Source organism: Populus nigra, chromosome 13 (assembly GCF_951802175.1).
Source record: "Populus nigra chromosome 13, ddPopNigr1.1, whole genome shotgun sequence".
Classification (NCBI taxonomy): domain Eukaryota; kingdom Viridiplantae; phylum Streptophyta; class Magnoliopsida; order Malpighiales; family Salicaceae; genus Populus; species Populus nigra.
Window position 1 is genome coordinate 14378266 of NC_084864.1, and position 24321 is coordinate 14402586.

General features: G+C 33.1%; 2 protein-coding genes across 8 annotated transcripts; both read right to left on the reverse strand.

Moving 5' to 3' along the window:
• Nucleotides 1-867: 867 nt before the first annotated feature.
• Nucleotides 868-23380, reverse strand: LOC133671719 (uncharacterized). 7 transcript variants are annotated; one of them, XM_062092570.1, is made up of 9 exons: nt 5603-5755; nt 5436-5507; nt 5030-5102; nt 3843-3981; nt 3705-3741; nt 3039-3175; nt 1756-1903; nt 1508-1667; nt 868-1205 (listed from the first exon to the last, which is right to left on the reverse strand). In XM_062092570.1, the coding sequence occupies exons 4-9, from the start codon at nt 3860-3862 to the stop codon at nt 1114-1116; spliced, it is 594 nt and encodes a 197-aa protein (XP_061948554.1). In that variant the 5' UTR covers nt 3863-3981; nt 5030-5102; nt 5436-5507; nt 5603-5755; the 3' UTR covers nt 868-1113. The 7 variants fall into 7 exon arrangements, with proteins under 7 accessions (XP_061948554.1, XP_061948553.1, XP_061948552.1 ...); XM_062092569.1 differs by having other exon boundaries at nt 3843-3961; nt 5603-5754; XM_062092568.1 differs by lacking the exons at nt 3705-3741; nt 5436-5507; nt 5603-5755 and adding exons at nt 23141-23212; nt 23307-23380 and having other exon boundaries at nt 3843-3961.
• On the reverse strand, nt 11058-13172 carry LOC133671054 (trans-cinnamate:CoA ligase, peroxisomal-like). The gene is made up of 2 exons (XM_062091673.1): nt 12816-13172; nt 11058-12721 (listed from the first exon to the last, which is right to left on the reverse strand). The coding sequence occupies exons 1-2, from the start codon at nt 13011-13013 to the stop codon at nt 11159-11161; spliced, it is 1761 nt and encodes a 586-aa protein (XP_061947657.1). The 5' UTR covers nt 13014-13172; the 3' UTR covers nt 11058-11158.
• Nucleotides 23381-24321: the final 941 nt, after the last annotated feature.

Below are 24321 nucleotides of genomic sequence, written 5' to 3' on the forward strand. Positions count from 1 at the left end.
TTGTTTCTTCCCTCATTATTTTATTTCCTTTAATTTTTTTTATTCAAGTTTAATCCTCGTTCTTTTGATTTCTGTTTTCTTATCATTTTGATTTATTTATTTTTATTATTATTTTTAACCCTCAACATTTTATTTCTTTATCAAAAATTGGTTCTCAAATAAAATATAATTTCTTTTATCCCAATCTTATATTGTGGATGATAAGTTAATCAAGTTAATCCAAATTGATTCGGGGCATTTTTTTATATTACTTTTTTTAAAATTATTCTTTTTAATTTTATCATTTAATATTAATTTATACTGCTATATCGAGTCTTTATATCTATTATCAGGCATGGAATTAGAAATTGTCGATGGGAAGCAACACTACTTTATTCCACCCTCTTGATTATTATTTTTGTCCTGTACTTGAAAATTCTTCACATTTTCAGTACTACGTCAATGAGAAATGAAATAGGCTATGAAGTCATCATGTGCGATTGACAGGGTGTTGCTAGCTAATCGCAGGCTGCCTTTCATGTTTGCCGCAACACAGAAGGAAGGAAAGGGGTGCTTTGAGGACAGAAGGCATGCTTCAAACATGGATCCATATGTTGTGACTTCCATGATTGCAGAAACCACCATCCTTCGGATGCCAAGAGAACATCAACCAACCCCTCATATGAAATATTGTTTTTAGTAGTCTGTCCAAGGAACCATAGAAAGATCTCTGTCATCAGGATGGATATCTTTCAGTTTGTTTCCCTTTGTATTTGAAGCAGCAACTGATGTTATTGCTTTGTTTGCTTGCCTTATGATTCTGCATTCTGTGTCGAATAATATAACCCTAGAGTTAAGGAAAGATGGTAAAAAGGATTCCATTATGAATGTGAGAACCATGCAGTGTCTTTACTTATTTCAACTTTACTTTTACCTCCATACAAACGAGTATAAAGACATTCAGTCCTTGTCTTTCAAGGGTTTTAACTAAACAGCTGAAAACAAAGGCAAAAATGCAAAGTTTTCTTCTAACAACATTGTATACATCATCCACTCACTCATCAATCATGGTGTAAATGTGATTCTGATGAAACGCAATGAGCCCAACAATGTAATGCCTATTACCAAAACAGATTACATAAAATCAACATCATCAAGAGCATCATAGGGATTAACCACCAAATCATCGTCGGGCTTATCAACATGAAGCTGTTTTTTCTTCCCAGCTGCAAGGAACGAATAAAAAGCAAGGTGTTATATTCATCAACATTCTAAATTGTAATATCTTCAGTACAACCGGTGAGAATTCAGTATCTGGTGGTTGCATATGGGTTTCCTCAAAAAGAGTAATGAAATCTTAGCAGAAGGCGCACGTACAACAGGAGTACTGAAAATTTTTCCCTTTTCTGAACCAATGAATTCCATTTAACTAGCTTTTCAAAATCCATGACTCAAAAGAAACATAAAGTTTCAAAATGTCTAAGAATCTTACTGATGCTTAGTATGAAAAATAAGTGGAATCATGTACCTTGCTTCTTTTTGCTAACGGTGGCTTCTTTCTCAGCTTTTATCTTTTCATTTGCAATTGCACTAACAGAGGCCGAAACTTCTTTTGCATCTGCAGCTTTCATGGCAGTCATGGACAGTCTCATTATTGCCTTAAGTAAACCGATATAATGGTAACTTTTCTGCATTAGAGAATGTTTTTTTTTTTTGGCCAGGTCAAAAACTGCACCAACCTTTTACTATCAACATACTAAAGCTAATTCAACACACCTCAAATGAGCGAAGCTTATGTGAAATAAGTTCTGCATATTCCAAGAAGTCACTTTCAGATTTTGGTATGAAACTATCAAGCGATTTCACATCACCTTTCTTAGCAAACAGTTCTGTAGTGGATCTGAAATCAGCTTCTTCCACCAGCCTATAATTGAGTAAATCTTTACGAAACCATTGCTTAAAGGAAAAGGCAAACAAAAAACTTATAAATTGAAACAAGTCAAAACAAAACATGCGTACTGCAAAATTTCACAAGACTCGTAACTAAATTGCCTGAAAAGTTTCAGCACATAGAACTACAAATCAACATAATTAAAATCATGCTGCCAAACAACATTTAACCAAACCCAACATGATCAGAACAAAACCTCAAGGACACTATTAGCTGAAACAGGTTTTGTTAAGAAATCATACTATCATATTAATAAAAAAAAATCATCATCTAAATGGTTAAGCACTGAGAAAATTTTCTTTTTTCATATATTTGTAAAGCAGCAAAAAGACATAGGCAGCCAACCCTCAGTATAGAACAATTAAAAGAGGCAACTCAAGGAAGGTGAAAATCTTATACAAAAGAAACAGCAGCAATAGCTTAGTCCTGACATTCCTCACATTAAAGTTGTAAAAATGCTCAGATAAACATGAACAATTAAATATACTTTATCATCATAAAAGCTTACTATATTGTTTCCCCATTGCAAAATCATAAACTTCTACAATTTGAAGTCTCTAAATTGCAGCAGAAGATCTAACACGGTTTCCCTTCCAAGGAGCTAGGTAGATCATTCATGGAGTAGCATGACACTGGAGTTTTTAACTTTTATTCCCACATCCAGATGCTTCATTTATGTTTTGATTAACATTTATAAGTAAAGCTATGATTAGATTAGAATTCATTTCCTACAAGAAATATTAATAACCTTGTCATAAAAATCTTGTTAGGTTGTTTCCAGAACAGGTATTTTAATTTCCCAAAAATAAGTAAAGAAGCATGAAAAAGAAAAACAGAATAATGTGTTTCCTAGCAAATCCTCAACTTCAATTCGTCTTCCATCTATTCCAGTTTAGCAACTTTTTTTTCCCTTCAGTTGCATCCAATTTGGTACAGGTGGAAAAAAATTATCAAATTGTACTTGGATTATTTTTCAGAAGTCATTGCCACATGTAGCAATTATGAAACAGAAAATCAAGGACACATAGGCTAGATGCGATGTATAAAATTATTATGAATTGTTCATACTTCAAATTATTAGCAGAGAAAAAAGCTGCATATTGAGTACCTTTGCTGGCGAAGTTTCTCAGCTAGTGGATCTAGTTTCTCTTCCTTCAGCACCTGAACAGTTTTTCCCTTCTTTTCGGTAGACTTTGCTGCGGACTTCTTAGGAACCTTTTCAGGAGGAGGTTTCACTACAGGTGCCTGATCCAATTCCATAAAGAAATACAATAATTACAGATCAAGCACCACCATATATAAACATGGAATGCAGCATTTCATATTTCTGTAACAGTGGGACTCAAATAAAAAAGTTTATAAGTGCATAAAATAAGCTAAGGTATAATATACATCTGCATGCCATATGTCAGCATCACATTTCTGTACACTTTTCTTAATGAACCCGTGCCCACAAAAATATTCTCTTCCATCCCTTCCCAAGCTCCCACTCCGCTTGAACAAAATCTAAAGCTCCAAGAGATATGCACATGTTTTTCCAGATTGCATAAAAGCTCCTTCCGAATCATAAATTCCGAGCATTTCTTTTCTAATGAAAGCTACCTACATACCTTTACTTGGAAGAAAAAATTTTATACGATTGTAGTTTGACGCATCATTCATAAGTTCTTATAACAATTTTTCCCCAATCACAGCAAGAGGAAACAAAATTAGATGAACATTTAACGCAAATTAAATATGCATTAAATGTCAAAGAAGCCTATCCCTATCATACCATTTTCCATAAATAGCTGTGTATGTTGTTCCCGGACCTATAATAGCATCCAACATTTTAGGTGACTTTGGTTGAAATTTGAAAGTGATAGATAAAGTATAAAATAATGTGAGATCAAGATTACATTATCAATCATACCGGAGCTGGTTCATCTTCATCCTCCCACGATTCTTTCACATCATCTTCATCCACATCTTCATCATCCCATTTATTTTTAGGCTGCTCTTTTGAAAGGAGAGGTGGAACTTGCACATCCTCTGAAAAAAAGATGTGCCGACTAAATCAGCAAAATAAAAAACATGAACATAGAGAGAACTTCATCTAGCAATTTAAGATAGAAAAAATTTACATGGAGAAAGAGCAAAATATTAGATTCTTTTCATAACCTTCAGGTATATAGAACCCAAACTACCATCTCTGTTATTTTCTTTTCAACATCTTCAATAAAAAACCGCAGGCAATGGATGAGGTTGCTAGGAAGCAACGTTTGGTTCTAATTACATGGTCTGGGAAAAGCCATAGTGCACAAAGTGAAACCTAAAAGTTACACATCCTCATGAAATGTTTCAATGTGCCACTTGATTCTAGAAACAAATGCAGTTTAAGTAAGGCCCTAGCACATCAGGTGAATTCTTAAATTGACACAATCACCTTTAGTTAGTCTAACAGCTTTGTCTTTCTTCTCATGTAGCTTAGAAAAATATTTCCAAAAAACTGCCCTCAATCTATAACGGACAAACATCAAGTCATCTTATATGCAGGGACTATATTCAAGAAGGTTGTATATGAAGCCAACACACATGAGGTGAGTTCTTGCATTTACACAAGTTAATTCTTGATTAGTTTACCAGTTTTTTCTTTCTTTCTCATGTACCATGGGGAAATATTTCTGAAACATTACTCTCAGTTTATAATTAACAAACATCAAGTCATCTTAATTTATAATTAACAAACTATATTCAAGAAGTATGTATATAAGTCACTTGAAGGCCTCACAAAACCCAAATTGTGCAATGGCTTGTGCTTACAAAACAAAAAACTAAGCTCTGACTTCAAGTTGGGGCAAATACAGCCATATTCTGGACCAGCAGTCCTAACGATCACCCAACTGGAAACGCTATACACAGTTGAATATTCTACCAAGCACAAATATACACTGATATCTAGTTCAATCTGACGAACCCAAACTAACCCCCACACACTAATTTGGATCCAGCAACTAGAAGTTATCACAGTATCTTTCAAACCTCAAAACCACACTAGACCAATCAAATTCAAACGGATAGAAGAGCTAAACAAGACTAGAAACCGATAAAATCTCTTACCCCAATCCTCCATCTTCAACTCTTCTTTGCCAAAACAAAATCTGCTACTATCCCACAAATCAAAAGTGCCACCCTGCACAACCAAAGCCATAAACAAATAAGGGTTTATCAGCCAAAAAAAAAAAAAACTCAACAGATTTCAAACTCAAAATAATATTACAATCCAATTAACAAATCCCTTTACTTAAATAAAGGGCACATCGCATAAAATAAATAATTGAAAAAAATATAAAATCAATCAACAAAATAACCATCAACAAAAATAAAATAAAAAAAACTTAATAAAAAAAAGAGGAAAATCCAGACCTTATATTTGATTCCTCTATACTAATTTCAATTCTAGAATACCCACAAACAAAAGAACTACAATTTTCTTACAAAAACATAAATGGAGACAGAAAGGCACCTTATAGTAGTGGTTGATTTCTCAATGTCCACTGCTTTCTTGAAGCAAAATTTAAATACAGCAAAGAGAACCCTGATAAAAAAAGATCAAAATTGATTAAAATTTTTGAGTTTTTCATTGGAAAAAAATACATGGGTTTTGCTTAAAATGGAGAGAGATTGATTTACCAAATCAAGTTGGAATCTTGACGAGTTAAGATTGAAAGGGTATTTTAGGTCTTTAGAAGGAGAAGGATGTTTCTAATTCCCCTTTTTAGCTTTTTATATTCTACTGCTCATAAAGAAGACAGTTGTGCGTTTCAAGTTGCAAATTGAGGGATTTTGTTGCCGTTTCGCTTCCTCCGTTTACTTTCCTAGAATTCTCCAGTGGATTTGAACTACGCATGATATTGGACTCAGACTTTACTTAAAACCCAGCCCAGAAAAAAATATGATTTTAGTATTATTTTTTAAAACAATTTTTATATCATATTACTAGATTTATTAACTTTTATATATTTTTTTATTAACGTGAATGTCTGGGTCAGCTTGCGCGCACGTTGATTAATTACACGGATCCTAAAATTAACGACTATATAAATCTTCAATGACCATCATATTAGCAAGTACAAGACTAAATCATAAAAAAACAAACTTTTTTTATCTTAAATTCTTATCACTTGGCACCTAGATGGTTTATTAATGTGATATGAGAGGTTGAATACACTTATTAGTTCTTACCATTAACAAAAAGAAATAAATTTTTAGATTGAATGCTCTTCTTAGTGTTAATAAATTAGTTAATTACACTGAGCTTAAGCGAAAAAATAATCAGCATAGCTTTGCTGAGTGCATGATTGAAAACCTCTAGGTCTCTAATGTAGTCTCCATTTGGTAATACGTATAAAGTGGATCAAGGAATTGGAGTATTATGGTTTAATGCTATTTTGCTGGTAGATTTTGAGTGTAATTTGAAGCTAGGAATAAATTTTACCTTCTGTTGTTGCCTTTTGTTTTGTTTCTAAATTGTAACCCTAAATTTGAATGTTCCTGTCTGGGTGGCTTGTTACCTTGAATCGACTATTCTGTTCTATGTGAATGCATGGATGTGGTTGTCGTCAGCTTTTAACCTTGTACTTGTATGCAACTAATTTGTTCAGTTCATGGTGTCCAATGTGCACACAGTAGTGCTGAAAGTTTATTGCTTTTACTCTCTCACATGCCTGTCCAACACAAAAGCATACCCCGCTTTAGCGTATAAGCAACAGGCTGAGTTGAGTGCCTCTGTGGGATTTTTTATCTGGACATCCTGGGATCTGAGGGAGGGGCAATTGCAGTATTTCTTCTGCTGACAATTTGGAAGATTTTTTAATGGGATCGAGCTGTATGGTTCCCAATATCTGTGAACATACATCACTTATCCGGGTTTGTGATATCCATCCTTGGCATCCACATGTAGCCCCATGTAAAAAACTAGTTTTGTGGTCTGTTCTTCATTAAGTTTGACATGAATAGCATGTCTAGTGAAGATTATGAACAAGGCTGGATGCGAATTCCAGCATAGCCTTGCCAAGTGGATCTAACTGGATAGCTCTAGGTGTAGAGATTAATCACCTTTTATTGATGATGGTCAATGTAGGACCTTCTGGCATTATTTATCAAGATTTTATTGGTTTTCTTACAGTTTGTTGCTGGCAGGGATTGATTTAGTAGCTTCACGTATCCAAACTTAAATGTAGTCTCTCTCTGGCAGTACTTATTCAGAGGAGCATGAGATAGGAGTGTTTCAGGTTTGATATGATTTTCCAAAGTAGCTTTGCTGGAGGACCTGAATTGAATGGCTATAGGTCTCAATTTTCCTGCTTCCAGTATCCTTATGTTGTGAGCTTACCAGGGGACGAGGCTGCGCATAGTATTTTCACCCAGGCAGAGTTCTATATATGTTTCAGGCAACATATAAAGCCGGTCTCAGTTTGTTTAGTGCAGTAATCTCTTTTGGCTGCTTATGGCACTGCTGGGAGTTTCTTATCTTTGTAGCAAATTGTGATTCTTGTGCACGCAAGAAGCCCTGCTTCATTGTATCATATACATTTCACATGATCTTTCATCTTGTAGCCCTGGGAATTGAAGGGTGGATAATTGCCTTAATTTTGCATCCACGGGAGTTTTTCATCGAGTTATTAAATGAAAACACAATTCCAGCAATGGTTCTGAGTATTTAGGGAGTTACTTGACTTAACTAGGTTTAAGATTTGTTGTGAACTGCATCTCTGCAAAAAAGCATGCCTTTCCACATATTCATGTTTCATTTGGTTCTGTAGAGGTCTCCAGTGTAGCCTTTTCTCACTGTATTTGTGACAGAATATGGAAAAGTTGATACGACTTTCAGTACAGCTTTGCCAATTGTGGGAACGATTGAATCGCTCAATATCTCCTCTGTGTTCTCCTTGTATCAGTATTTGTGTTCCTCAGGTGTGCCCAGCAACAGTATTTGTGTTCCTTGTGTCAACCATCTGTAAAATATGAAAATGGTGCTCACGACAATAAATCATGCCATCCAAATTTCTGTTGTTCATTCGGATTGATTTGACAGCCCTATTCTCGCTGGTAAATAACACCATCAGAATTTAATTTAATTTAATGTCTTGAGCACCATTTTCATATTTTACAGATGAAGCATCCATGGTTACTAGGGGAAGGGCTGGAATCTTCGGGAAAAAAAAAGATTTAATTATCTTTGACTTTGTGTGTTGGCTTGGCAGGATTGACGCCTGAATGCCTCGTATTTCACGTGTTCACACAGAGCTAGAAAATGAGTAGCCATGAAACACGTTGAGTTTTTGTGACTAAATAATAGCATGCGTGAAGGAGGTCCCAGAGAACAATATCAAGCAATAAACTTTCGTCGATAAAATGGTGGATCTTGGATTTGAATCATAAATAAGGTAGGTTGACTTAAGTCAACTTAAATTTTTTCCTTTTTTTTTTGTTCAAATGTCATAGATTTTGAAGAGATCATTGAGTTTTTTTTTATAAATAATTAAAAATATTATTTATCAGTCACTCAACACAAAAAAAAATTATGATGCATATTGAGTTACTAGGCGCATTAACCTTCTAATCTCCCATGGTTGGGATAGAAGTAGACTCCAGCAAGAAAAGAGTTCCTGGATGGGATATATAGAAGTAGTCTTCAAATTAAATTATATATAAGTAAGGAATTATTTTGGACACCATGGAAGCCACCCATATATTCCAAGGAAAAGCCTGTAGGGCACAAGGATTTTGTTTGTTTTCGGTCAACATACAAATGGAAAATCCATTCTCGTGAATGAATCCTGAATTTTTTATGGCTGGAAGCTGTTGATCAACATCATATGATGGGAACACATTTATTATTTGACTATGAGTGTTCAATTTGCTCTTTTTTCCAAGGTGAGAAACAAATCTACCAAATAATATAAAATCTAAGTTATGAATTTGACATATTGATTCGTCAAGTTCTTTATTAATAGATTGTTAGGTTGACCTGCCGGGTTTAATAACTATTGTATAATTGATATATAATTGATCAACCCTTGTCTTTAGCAAATAATATTATGGTTTTGAAGATCATATATATGAAATTAAATTCATTTCAAAGAGAATTTTTGGCTAAATTCAAGTACTACGTTCATGAAAAACGTTTAGATAATGTTTCTTGGGAAATCAGAACTCAAGTATGAGATGGCCATCTCACATTTTATATTCCATGATTAATTTTCTTCAACAAGAACAGAAAAGACCTCTCCCCCTCCCCTAGTTTCACTTTTCTAGGACAAAAAGAATTCGAAAATGCAAAGTGTGGCAGCCCAATATAACATAATTAAGAAGTCACATGCTGTGGGTTTGGAACTGGGTAAAAAAACCATAGAAAAAGCTGTCTTCTTCAATTACTCCAAAATTTAAAGAATCGTCAGTACATTCTCAAGTCTCAACAACCTTGATATTGTTTTCTTCGGCTTTATGAAATAGGCCTTCGATTTCATTAAAAAAGAAGAAGAAAAGAAAGAAAATGGCACAGGACTTTATTGATCCTACACAGGTCCATGTCTGTGGACTCAGTTCGTGTCCCATGCTTCCCTGTTGCTGTGGATTTACTTTGAATGGTCGCTTGCTTTTTCAGCTGACCAAAAAGTTTAAAAGGTTCGAGGGAGAAAGCATTTTGAAAGAAATATATCTTTCAATTTCTTGTAGCGCCTAGCACAATCATATATCCTCGTAAATTTGTGCAAAGAATCTCACATATTTGACCGATAATCTTATTTTTTTTTAATTAAAATCATGTATAAAAATATAAAATTATACATAAAATACATTAGTGACGGCCTATACTTGGTAGTACATCATTTATAATTATTAGTACGATTTATTTATGTATAATTCAAGATAACTTTTATGTTTAAAAACCATATGGTGTTTAGTTATATGTTTATTATTTTTTAAATGAGTTTATATTATGTATTTCAAAAAATCATATCAACTGTCTAACTTTCATAATGTATTTTTTTTTTTTTGCGCTTACCTGAATATCCCCACATCTTTTTTAAAAGGTGAGATTAGTCTTGTTCAGGATCCGTGACTACCCCTCTCAACAAGTACGTTTTTTTAAAATTGAACTTTGTTTTCTCACCCTTGCAGGGATATAATAATGTTTTAATCACTAGACTAATATTTTATTGGTTCAAGCATCATGTATTATTTGGTACTTAATAATACTAACACACATAATATATATTTTTTATATTTTTGAATAATTGTAATATACTAGCGTGATAATTTCTTGTCAATTTTCATCGACGGAAGCCTCAATAACGCTATACCAATAAATAAAATCACTTCATTTGAATTTAATGACGAAAAATACAGAATGTCTCTCGACCAATTAACCTTCTAAGAATTGCAATTGGATCCTTATGAGCTGCAAAAGAGCAAGCATTGCCCTGCCTAGCTCAAACAAGAACATAGGTTCTATTTCTTTCTTCTTTTTTTTATGAAAAAAAAAACAATTCTGAGTTTGATATGTCTCTAATGACTGTCAGCTTGCATCAAGAGAAAGCCAAAGCTAGGGTTGTTAAGCAGATTTGATCTTCATATATGATACAACCATGCAAGTACGTACGAACGATGGTTGGTACTGTCAGCTTCATAAAATATTTCTTGTTTCCTTTGTTTTATTTTTAAACTATAGTAGTTATTAAATATTATTCATTGACCTCTCATACAACTTCTTAATTAAACATGGGATTCATAATTAATATATTTTAGTGCCACTAGTTTGGTCTTTCCTTGACTCACATGGCGTTAATTAGCTATTTATTCAACTCAAATCTTGAGATTGAGTCTAATTAAAATTGTTTATTTCATATAATATTGATGAATAATAATTAATATGGTAAAATTAGAGGTAATAATTAAAAGTAAACAAAAATTATTTATTGTGAGACATCGGGAAGTAATAACTATGGTTTTAAATAGATCGCCTCTCTCTCAAAATATAAATGAACTTTAAAAAAAAAAGACCAATATTAAAATGAAAACAAAATATTAATATAAGAGAAGCCTCGTACGTAGTTGTTATATTTTATTTTTCATTGGAAAAGGATAAATAGAAGAAATTACGTTCATTAAGCTTAATAAAATTACGTATTAAATCACCCTGTGCACATCATTTTTCATTTTTTAATTAAATATGGAATTCGAAGTTCAAAGACGAGATAGAGCAAGAACTTGTTCATGGCCCTGACCATATCCTGTTACTTCTGTATTGACTCGACCGGAAGCTGAAGGTTGGCTGGGTCCAGTAATTTTCTTGCTTGGCAATATCTCATTGACAACAAAATTCTGCGCCAAAGCCCTTAACTGGAACTTCTGAATTTTTCCTGTTGAGGTTTTTGGTAACTCAGCCATGAATTCCACTCTCTTTGGAACCGTAAAATGGGGAAGGTTTTTCTTGCAGTAAGCGATAATATCAGATTCTTTGACATCGTTCGTGTCTCCGTTGGAGTTCTTTTTCACTGAGATGAATGCACAAGGACTTTCTCCCCATTTAGGATGTGGCATGGCCACCACAGCTGCTTCCAGGACTCTTGGATGTCTGTAGAGTACAGACTCCAATTCTACACTGCTGATATTTTCACCACCAGAAATTATCACATCTTTCGACCTGTCCTTGATTTCCAGGTAACCATCAGGATGAATGACACCAACATCTCCAGTAGCAAACCATCCATTCCTGAAGGCCTTGGAAGTTGCCTCGGGATCCTTGAAGTAACCTTTCATGATGCTGCTTCCTCTCAGGACAATCTCCCCCATTGTCTTTCCATCACGCGGCACGCTAACCATGGTGTCCAAGTCCTTGACGTCTGCATCAGCAAGAGTCAGTATGCTAATCCCTTGCCTCGCCTTGAGTTTTGCCTGATCCTGCTGTGGAAGCTTGTTCCACTTTTTCTGCCATTCACACACAGGTGCTGGACCAGTAGCCTCGGTAAGACCATAGGCATGCGTCACGTGGAATCCTAGACGTTCGATCTCTTGGAGCAACGAGGCTGGTGGGGGTGCGCCTCCAGTGAGTATTTCAACCGGGGAAGTGATTTCGCGGCGCTCATGAGGCCTGGCCTCAAGCAGAACGTTGAAAACAATTGGTGCACAGCACATGTGAGTCACCGCATGTTCGGCAATGTTATGGTACATGTCTTTAGCACTGGTGTTGCGTATGCAAACGTTGGTTCCGCCTCGTGCCGCGACACCCCAAGTGAATGTCCAGCCATTGCAATGGAACATAGGGAGAGACCATAGATAAACAGGTGCATTTCCCATTTCCCATCCAAGAATTAGGCTAAGAGAGCTAAGATAAGCACCTCTGTGACTATACACAACTCCTTTCGGAGCAGATGTTGTTCCTGATGTATAATTCAAGGCTATAGGATCCCATTCATCTTGAACTAGCTCACCAGTGTATCCTGGATTGCCCCTCTGGACAAGCTGTTCATACTCCAGCTGGCCGAACTGGACACCGGTAGGTGTGTCGATGTCGTCAATACAAGCAATAATTGATGGTACAGCACCATCCAGGAAACTAAGGGCCTTACTTGCTAATTCCTTGTATTGGTAATCCACAAAGAACACCTTAGCCCCTGAATGGCTAAGAATGGTGGCTATATTCCTAGCATCTAGCCTTGTGTTGATAGTATTAAGAACTGCTCCAGCCATAGGCACAGCAAAATGCATCTCATACACTGCAGGAATGTTTGGAGCCAACACAGACACCTACATAAGCAGGAGAAAAAATTAAAAATGATGATACGTTTGATACATCTAAAACTGGAGAAAGAATTCAAAGAATAAAGCTTGGTGAACGTACGACATCGTTTTTCCGGACGTTAAGGGACCGGAGGGAATCGGCAAGGCGGCAGCAACGTTCATGTGTTTGAGTCCATGTGAAGCGGGTGCCCTCATAGATAACAGAGGTACGGTTGGCATAAACAGCATTAGCTCTCTTCAAGAAAGTTATGGGGGTGAGAGGAACATAATTTGCATCGCATTTTAGTAGTTGATCCATTGTTGGAGCTGGGAGTATTTGGATAGTCTTGCTCGAAGATATGGGAAGAGAGGAGGAGAGTGTTTTGTGGAGTTTTTGATGGACTTGAAGATGTGCGAGTGGGGGGTTTAAATTAGCAAGGACTCGAACATGAAGGTGGCCGGTGGCTTTGGAGATTGAAATTATTATATGGATTTGATGCTAATATTTTATCCTCTTTTTTAATCAGAAACATTGGGTGTTGATATAAGCAATTACGAACCTGGTAAAAGAAATAGTTTAAGAAACTCAATTATAAAATATTAGAATTTCGAGTTTTTTTTTTTTTGTGAAAACAAAATATAGTGCCATATATTAGGTGGAGAATATTTCAATTTTTGGTTGGATTGAGTTTTAAAACAGTGTCACATGCTCACATGTTATTAATTATTTGTTATGCACGCAAATACATTTAGAAAATCTTACCATATCTATATACTTAACTGAATTTTAAGATATATAACATAAAAAATTCACAATATATAGTTTTTTTTTAGATTATTTTCTCTATGTCTAAGTTTTGATGATTGATTTTGTTTTAGAAATAAGGATTGATCGATCATTTCCTCTAAGAAAAGGATTGATTATTAAATTTGATTTCAAGTATAGATTGTAAAATTAAAAACAATTTTCCTCTAATAATAACTATATGTTATTAGAAAAAATAATTCATCATCTAATTACTTGCCACCATAAGTTATTATCACTACATATTATATATTACCACATGGTATAATAACTAAAAACTCCCTGATTTAGAATGTGATTTAGAATGGGAGAAATGTTGTTGACTACTTCAATTCATGCATTGCATGCTATTTATTAATAATAATAATAATAATAATAATAAAATCAGTATCTACTGTGCCAAAGAAAACGGGACAAATGTTGAGTTCAAATGAGTAGAAACAAATGCTGTCTTCGCCGCTTCTAATAATAATATTAATTTAATTTAAAATGATCTAATAAGTATCCCAAATACTATTTTATAGACACTGATCACCTAATCTTGTGAAACTTGGGTGGAAACTAACTAGAGGGAAAATTACTAAGATATTAATCACATTAATTTGAACACAGACCATTGAACATTATTGTCATTAACTAAACCTTCGTGAACATTGTTGTCTAGATCACTAAGTATCTAAAAAAAAACATTGATCTAATTTCATCAAGTTATAACCTGCGATCTAGTTAAGACTTAGTTGATTTAAAAAAAAAACGATTTTATTTTAACTATTTTTATTTATTAAAAAAATATTGAGCCAAATTAATATATTTTACCCATGTTTCATGCCTTGCATCAGATTCACGTACAATTGAGGTTTAATAAATATTATGCTATCGACTAACCAATGTGATGTTTTCAATTTTCTCTTGAATGTGATCATATTCACATCTGTGTGTGGCTGTGATCTTACACGTAATTATACGTACTGTGGTCCACAATATTCAGTGGCAAACAGGTCCATAATTATGCCTCTCTGTCAAATTGGAAGAGGACTGATGCATGTTTGATGAAGATGTAACACGCACAAGATAAATCTTATGGCGGCAAAAACATGTTGTAGGATCAAATAATTTAGAAGTTGGGTATGGTTAATGTGGATGGATCGAGTGTTTGGGAATGCTGTAATTTTATTTATAAAAAAAAAGGAAAAAACCTGAAAATTGCCCTTCAATTATTGGATTATTATTATTATTATTATTATATGAATAGAAAGACATAATTGAATTTTAAAAAATAATAATAAAGGATGGAATTGGTAAAAATATTTGTGCCCAAATTAAAAGAAAATTTCGCACTCCTAAAATGGTTTCATCAAAGAGAAAGAGCTTAGAAGTTGCCAAGCTAATATATTTCTGATCTTGAGAGTAAATTTCTAGGAGATTTTGCTTCTTATTTTCAACTATACTGCTTTCAAAGATGTTGGAAGGAAAGCTACCACTCGGCTATCTTTTTCAACGTTGGTTGTCTTTTTCATAGTCTTGTACAATGAATTTTTTTTTTTTTCAAATCTTCTTATTCCATTAATGGACTCCATGCATGTGATGTGTGTGGTTGGCCATGGCAATTGATGGACACCGGGTTTTAATTGGTCAATCCTAAGTTGATCGGTGGCTATTTTTTTTTTCCAACTCAAACCAATACAAATTTAAGGTGATTAAATCTTTATGTGAATATTTAGGTCACTCCGAGTTTTAAAACAATGTTAATGCCATTGCTAGAGTTGGGGCTCTCTATTTCAGCCTTGGAGTCCTTTACCTATCTTTGCTTTGCAAAAAAGGTCCCTAGTTTTTTTTCTTTTCTTATCAATGGTTTTTACTTATTTTACGATTAATACAAATCAAGGGTACCATGATCTTTTGAATGAACTATTTGTAGGTAGCAAGTTAGGATTTTAAAGTTCATGAATTTTATTTTTTTGCAATTGAGCTATTTAGAGCCTATATTAGCACCCATTTGATTATTTTTTTCTTGAAGAAAGGGCTAAATTAAATGTTAAAGAATCAAAGTGAAAATAACAAGTAAAATAGATGGTGGATTCAGATTTCAATTAAAAAACTTATTTTGATACTCGATTTTTTTTTGTTTATAGGTGATCAGTTCCTTTAGTTGTTAAAAATTCAATTTTGATATCAAAGATCATTTCCTTTATTTTCCAGTCCTTTGTTTGAGAGTAAAGAAAAAGAGAGGGGATGGTAGATTTCAGCGTAAAGAGAAAAAGTAGTCGTTGATGATGATTTCGACCATTAAAAAAGTTGAAATCAATGTTAATGGATTCCATTTTATAATGGTAATTTTACTTGGGTGTTTTGTTTCCTTTTCCTTGTCTTTAGGAGAAAGATCTGACCATAAAAATATTTTTTTGTTTAGGTTGATTTTGATTTTTTGAGGTCATAAATATGTTTATTAGGGTGTTTGAGGTGTTGTCTAAGTGTTTTGATTATATATCATTTGTTGCCTTTTAAAAAAAATAGAACGGATGATATGTTATTTGTCCCTTTAAAAAATTTTAAAAAATAAAGACAAACCCAAGCACCTTGGCTAGGCCCAGGCCCACGCGCCTCAACTACTTTTCTTTTAGTTTTTTTTTTATTTTAATGACGTGCATAACTTCTTTCACGAATTTGTTTGGTTGACTCAAGTTCACTTAGTGTTTTTTTTTAGTAAATGCTATTTTTTACTAATATTATCTTTTAATATTGACCAAATAAAAAGAGAACTAAAGTAATTACCTCACTAATTTCTTTATTGTCAGAGCTCAACTTTTTTTTTTCTGATTATGAATAATCTGAAAGTTTCATTATCCAAATCTTTAGGTGCGGATGTCAAAAAAACATACTTGAGACTTGGATAATCGGGGGATCAGAGAGAATATGATATCATCAGCACATATTTTTAAAATATTTTTTAAAATCAAATCTCAAATAAAAACAATACTTCAAATGAAGTACTCTGCTTTTAAAAATATCCTAATATAACTAAGGATTAAGATTTTCTAATTTATTCATTGCTTGATTTTTTTCCCTGAAAACTATTTATTTAGTTACAAAAACTCCGTATTTAAATCGTGTTGAGTACAGTGATGTAAAGTAAATTAAAAATATATTAAAATAAGATTATTTTAGGATTTTTATAGCATTAATTTAATATGCAATTCAAAAGATATTTTTAAAAGAAGAAGACATGCATTTATAGCTGTGCGTGTATAAGTGAAATACGATGAATGCATGTGGTCTTCTTGCTGAAGCCAACACACAAAGTCAAAGGAAATTAAATCATTGTCTTCTCTTTCTCAGCAGTGATTTTGACAGCGTCCTCATATTTATTTTTTAAAATATTTTATATAAAAATAATATTTTTAATTTTTTAATTTTTTTATATTAGTGCATCAAAATGATTTAAAAATATCAAAAAAAATTAATTTAAAATAAAAAAATATAAAAAAAATATTTTTTTCAAAAACACTTTTACAATATAAAAAAAACAAACCGATATTAACATGGTCTGTCAAATCCACTTAGGGTGCGTTTATTTACTTTTAATTTTTGTGTTTGTGATATAAAAAATACAGTAAGATGTTTGGTAACACATCAAACTACGTTTTATACCATAGGACCTATTAAAAAATTAAGTTTGAAACGCAGTTTTTATGAAACAGTTTTTACATGTTTCTTTAACTGAGTTTCATAAAATGCTGTTTGTTTTTGCATTTCAAAAACGCTTTTAAAAAAATTTAAAATTTTTTATTTTTTTCTTTACTTCAAATTAATATTTTTTTTAATTTTCAAATTAATTTGATACACTAATATTAAAAATAAATTTTAAAAAATAAATAAAAATAATTTTAACATATTTATAAATAAAAAATATTTTAAAAACCAATCACAACCATAATTCTAAACAAACAACCAAACATTTTATCTTAGTACTGTTTGAGTTGTCAATCAAAAAATTTCGGAAATAACAATTCGACGGATACAAGATAGACGCACGACAGCAACAAAACAACAACAACAGTTATTATACAATTCAACTAAATTTACAAGATTTTCAAAACTAATTTATCAAATAAATTTGTAATCTCGTAAGATTTCGGCTAGGAGGCCGGTTCCTTGAAAACCTCAATATTCATCCACGTTTTTTTTTAAAGGATTTTCAATTCGTGGTTGTAATCATAAACAAATCTATGAAAAAAAATCTCAATGCTAGATTAACTCATTATTAAGCATCATAAGCTAGATTAACTCATTATTAAGCATCATAAAAGTCCAAATTAATTAGGACATTTTCTATCCATTATACCAAAACTTAACTCAACTTAGAAATACAGAATACTCTTAATTGAAGTAGATAAAAAACCTACAAAATACCTCTATAGTTGTATTAATTTATATGAGATGCAAATTCTTAATCTTCATTAGAGGTTTATATAATTTTTTTTCACGGTTAATTTTTATTAAATCTAGTAAAAAGAACATAAAAAAATTAAAATATTTTATATTTATCAAAAAAACTTAATCAAATTTTTTTTAAAAAAAACTATATAAATTATTTTAGTATACATTTAGGAATTATAAACATAATAAATTATTTTTATATATAAATTCTGATAAAGGTCATCGAGTCATAGAATTAATGACACTTCCATACTTAATAAGTTGAGTATTTTTACATGTTTTTATAAAGATAAAAATCCTTTCATACTCGTCTTTATTCAAATAAATAAAATAAATAGAAACAGGTATAATTATCATTCCTAGACATCATCAAAAACTGACGGGAAGGCTTCATTTACCTCTTTTATGTTTACATGGAGATCATGACCACCACAGCTACTCCTCTACTCTTTAGATCATAGGCTATTAATCTGAATTCGAAGTGGGACTCTATATAATCAACAGGAATTAGTGATTAAATTTTGTGGTTTTTTTGTAATATTCATTAGTATATTACTTCTTTTTTTGATATCAGGATACACTCCGTGACACAATCCATAAGTGAGTCATCACTTCCAAGAGCTAAACCATAGAAATGAGTCCGTCAACTTGACGTTCCCAGTGATCATATTTTTACATGTGGATTAAGAAATATATACAGTAAGATTCAAATCAGAAATGTCATCTCTCCCTAATCGACTCATTACCACTTGATTATTGTTAGTTGAGCTGCTAGCTTACTTGCATTAGTTAATCACGTTTACAATAAGTTTGGATGGATTACTAATCAATAAATTGCATTTGTTACTAATTTGATAAACTACCGATTTATTCAGTGGTCACTAATTTAAATATGGAGGTAACTTGTGAAAATGAAGAAAGTTAGGCATATTTGCTTACCTAAATTATATTAAAACACCAAAAAGAGGAGATAAAGAAACAAAAATGAATTTCCAAAATCTATGGCCTGCAGATATATTGAACCAAGAAAAACTACATATATATATAACCAGGATACTACAGAAACAAAAAAAAAAAAAAAAAGCTTCATGTGATCTCCATGCTATAAATTGTTGTGTTCTAGAGACTCTAAGCAGATATTACATGGTCAACTATCATCCAAAGGAAATGAGTTTCTACTTGGAATTAATCAAAAAAGGTTTTTGTTTTATTAAGTGTGATCATTTGCTTTTTTAAAAATCAACTTAATTGTTGATAATTATTATGCAAGTTTTAAGTTTGGTGCATCGAAGGAGTAGATATCAATTAATGTGTTAAGGGTTGATAAATGCAATTAATATCTAGTCTTTTTTCTTAATCATTGATTTTCATTTATAATTCTCTCGATATTTATATACAGAAACTTTTTATTGATGGATACCAATAAAAACATGGATATTATTTTTTGTTGATATCTTTATTTGTAATTGATAATTTTCTGGTTGCGAGGAATTAGCGCTCTTGTTTACGTGGAAATGCCTATCATCAAACTTGGTGTCGTCCCACTACTGGATTAAGAAATGTTGTAACCACTAACCACCATTCTTGTTGTTATGCCAATTGTGCATTCTCTACCTCTTGGTCAGGAAGAAGTCAAAATATTAGGTTCTTTCCATAGCCTTCAGGTATATAGAACCAAAACTACCATCTCTGTTATTTTCTTTTCAACATCTTCAATAAAAAACCGCAGGCAATGGATGAGGTTCCTAGGAAGCAACGTTTGGTTCTAATTACATGGTCCGGGAAAAACCACAGTGCACAAAGTGAAACCTATAAGTTTCACATCCTCATGAAATGTGTTGAAACCCATTTTTGATCCCGCATAAAAAATAATAAAAATACAAATAATAATAATAATAATAAAATACAAAAAAAATCAAGAAAATATTATATAAAAAATAATAACAGTGAAAAAAGGATGCCAGAACGCTCAGAAAATGATCAAAAATTGGTTGAGGAGGTTTAAAAATATAAAAATTAAAATTTGACAATATTTTGTTGACTAATGATAGCCATGTTGACAAAGAAAATTCAATTTGAGAAAGAAAAGTCCAAAATCAAATGTTTATGGACTCAATTAAATTTTATTGAGGGTTTAATTGAATTTATGGAGGTTTTGATTGCAAGAAAAATTGATTTTGGAGTTAATTTGGGCTTTAATTAGAAGAAATGAAAGTTCTGAGGTCAAATTATAATTTTTGAAAGTTATTTTGGGCAAATCAGGGGCTTAATTGCATAAATATTAAAGTTTGATGGCCAATTAGGGACTTAATTGAAGAAATAAAAAACCAAGGACCAAAATGGAAAAGGCGTGTAAATAGAGGGGTTTAATTAAAACCAGATCAGGGGCCTAAAGAAATTAGAAGTTTATTGCTCTATTGAGGGTCAAATTGAACTAATTCAAAACCAAGGATCAAAGTGAAAAAGGCAGATAATTTCAGGGGCGCTGTTAGATTTTTGGCAGGGATGCAATTGAATTGATTTTTACAATCAAAATTGCAATTGAAGACTCGATTGAACAAATCACAAATTGAGGACCAATGTGAACTCTATCATGTTTTGCTGCCTTTTCCTTTTAAATGAAACGGTGCGTTTTGTCCAAAACAGCGTCGTTTCATATACCGTTCATTTAAAAAAAGAAGAAGGGAAGCCCAAAACAATGTCGTTTTGACGGCACTGTTTCCCCTTGTTTTCACCGACTTTCTTCCTCTAAAAAGCATCAAAAAGACGCCAACAAAGGACACCCACTTGCCCAAAAAGCTTTCCACGTGTTGGATGGGCGGCAGCACAGGGGCCGCCCCAGCCATGTCTTTCCCCTGTTTTTCTATAAATACAGGGGAAACGAAGATGAAAAAAAGGAGAAAAAAAAATAGGAGACCAAGAGAGAAGGAGGAGCCCGAGAGAGAGAATTGAACGAGAGAGGAGAAGAGAAGAGAAAGAGCATAATAGAGAAAAAAAACAAGAAAAAAAAAGATAAGAAGCAAAAATAATAATAAAAAATAGAGGAGAGAGAGAGAAGAAAACAATAGAGTCATCGCGTGCCACCGTGCCCCAGCCACCACTAGCATCACCGTTGCCACCGCCACAGTCGCCAGAAGCACCGTGAGCCACCGCAGGTCAGCCTTCTTCCCTCTCCTCCTCCCTCTTCTTCGTCCACTGCTTCTTCTCCTTTCTCTCTATTGTTCACGTTACATGTGAACAGTGGAGAGACCCACTATTTACACGGGCTGGGCTGAGCCCAACCCGTGTATTTAGGCATGATCGACCCATTTTTTTTCAAAAGAAAAAATTCAAAAAAGAGTATTTTTTGGAGATTTTACAATTTTCCCGCGCAATTTTTATGTCATTTTGATTAATATTGGGCAGTATTTTTTACGTTGTAAAAATATAAATTCGGTATTAAAATATCCAGTTGTCGTCAAGATTTTCAAAATACAAAAAAAATTTTAAAAAAGAAAAAATATTTTTTGCATACGGCCAAGTGTCTCAAAGCTAAAAAATCAGTGTTTTTCATACACCAAAAAAATAATGTTTTAGCATGCATTTTGCCTTTAATAACCAGTTTATTAAAGTCAAGAGAACATTGATCAAAATTTCAAAAACAACAAAAATTTTATTTTATTTAGTATCTAGGGTACGACATTACACGTAATGCGTATTCTGGATATTTAATTATTTTTTTGAACAATAGAACGGTTAGATTTTATCGCATTAAGATAGGAACCTCCTTCTAAATGAGAGCTTGTCTTGAACCCTAGACCAGACCAACAATCACAACCATAAAACGACTTAGATTTTATCAGACAAAACAATGCAGTCTACCTTAGTTAGGGTGTATTTGGAGTGCTAATATCTTCCCTTTACGCAACCAGTCTTCGTACTCAATCTCTGAGATCAGTTAAGGTTTTTAATGACCAGAATACTAAGTGGCGACTCCAATTCAAATTTTCCACTGATAAGATAGAAGAATTCCTTGTCTCTCCACATTTGCCAGAGATAGACAATATACCATATTTTTTCTCCGGGATGGTGGACGATCATCGTGACGCCGCACACGTGCGACAAAATGTTTCAATGTGCCACTTGATTCTAGAAACAAATGCAGTTTCAGTAAAGCCCCGCCACATCAGGTGAATTCTTAAATTTACACAATCACCTTTAATTAGTCTAACAGCTTTGTCTTTCTTCTCATGTAGCTTAGAAAAATATTTCCAAAAAACTGCCCTCGATCTATAACGGACACGCATCAAGTCATCTTATATGCAGGGACTATATTCAAGAAGTTTGTATATGAAGCCAACACACATCAGGTGAGTTCTTGCATTTACACAAGTTAATTCTTGATTAGTTTACCAGCTTTTTCTTTCTTTCTCATGTACGTACCATGGGGAAATATTTCTGAAACATTACCCTCAGTTTATAATTAACAAACATCAAGTCATCTTAATTTATAATTAACAAACTATATTCAAGAAGTATGTATATAAGTCACTTGAAGGCCTCACAAAACCCAAATTGTGCAATGGCATGTGCTTACAAAACAAAAAACTAAGCTCTGACTCTAAGATGGGGCAAATACAGCCATAATCTGGACCAGCAGTCCTAACAATCACCCCACGCTATACACAGTTGAATATTCTACCAAGCACAAACATACACTGATATCTAGTTCAATCTGACGAACCCAAACCAACCCCCACACACTAATTTGGATCCAGCAACTACAAGTTATAACAGTATCTTTCAAACCTCAAAACCACACTAGACCAATCAAATTCAAACGGATAGAAGAGCTAAACAAGACTAGAAACCGATAAAATCTCTTACCCCAATCCTCCATCTTCAACTCTTCTTTGCCAAAACAAAATCTGCTACTATCCCACAAATCAAAAGTGTCACCATGCACAACCAAAGCCATAAACAAAAAGGGTTTATCAGCAAACAAAAAAAAATCAACAGATTTCAAATTCAAAATAATATTACAATCCAATTAAGAAAATCCCTTAACTTAAATAAAGGGCACATCGCATGAAATCAATAATTGAAAAAAAAAACATAAAATCAATCAACAAAATAACCATCAACAAAAAAAAATAACTAAAACTTAATAAAAAAAAAGGAACTACAATTTTCATACAAAAACATAAATGGAGACAGAAAGGCACCTTATAGTAGTGGTTGATTTCTCAATTTCCACTGCTTTCTTGAAGCAAAATTTAAATACAGCAAAGAGAACCCTGAAAAAAAAAATCAAAATTGATTAAAATTTGAGTTTTTCATTGGAAAGAAATACATGGGTTTTGCTCAAAATGGAGAGTAAGATTGATTTACCAAATCAAGTTGGAATCTTGACGAGTTGAGATTGAAAGGGTATTTTAGGTCTTTAGAAGGAGAAGGATGTTTCTAATTCCCCTCTTTAACTTTTTATATTCTACTGCTCGTAAAGAAGACAGTTGTGCGTTTCAAGTTACAAATTGAGGGATTTTGTTGCCGTTTCGCTTCCTCCGTCTAGGCGTCTACTTTCCTAGAATTCTCCAGTGGATTTGAACTACGCATGATATTGGACTCAGACTCCCAGCCCAGAAAAAATATGATTTTAGTATATATTATTTTCTTAAACAGTTTATATATCATATTAATAGATTTATTAACTAGTATATTGATATGATAGGTTGAATACACTTGTTATTAGTTCTTACCACTGACAAAAAGAAATAAATTTTTAGATTGAATACACTACTTAGCTGTTAATAAATTGGGTTAATGACACTGAGCTTAAGCGAAAAAATAATCAGCATAGCTTTGCTGAGTGCATGATTGAAAAGCTCTAGGTCTCTAGTGTAGTTTCCATTTGGTAATATGTTTAAAGTGGATTAAGGAATTGGAGTATTATGGTTTAATGCTATTTTGCTGGTAGATTTTGAGTGTAATTTAAAGCTAGGAATAAATTTTACCTTCTGTTGTTGCCTTTTGTTTTTGTTTCTAAATTGTAACCCAAAATTTGAATGTTCCTGAAGTGACTGTCTGGGTGGCTTGTTACCTTGAATCGGCTATTCTCTTCTATGTGAATGCATGGATGTGGTTGTCCATTGTGCACACAGTACGTAGTGCTGAAAGTTTATTGCTTTTAGTCTCTCACAATGCCTGTCCAACACAAAAGCATACCCCGCTTTAGCGTTATAAGCAGCAGACTGGGTGCCTTGTGTGGGATTTTTTTATCTGGACATCCTGGGATCTGAGGGAGGGGCAATTGCAGTATTTCTTCTGCTGACAATCTGGAAGATTTTTTAATGGGATCGAGCTGTATGGTTCCCAATATCTGTGAACATACATCACTTATCCGGGT

Excerpts from the sequence above, each read along its gene's own strand:
- LOC133671719 (XM_062092568.1), bottom strand. Across the intron at positions 1,668-1,755 it reads ATAAGCTTCGCTCATTTGAG|AAAAGTTACCATTATATCGG; the intron begins GTGTGTTGAATT and ends TCTCTAATGCAG. Across the intron at positions 1,206-1,507 it reads CGTTAGCAAAAAGAAGCAAG|CTGGGAAGAAAAAACAGCTT; the intron begins GTACATGATTCC and ends CGTTCCTTGCAG.
- LOC133671054 (XM_062091673.1), bottom strand. The coding sequence starts at position 13,013 with ATGGATCAACTACTAAAATGCGATGCAAATTATGTTCCTCTCACCCCC. Across the intron at positions 12,722-12,815 it reads ACGTCCGGAAAAACGATGTC|GTGTCTGTGTTGGCTCCAAA; the intron begins GTACGTTCACCA and ends CTGCTTATGTAG.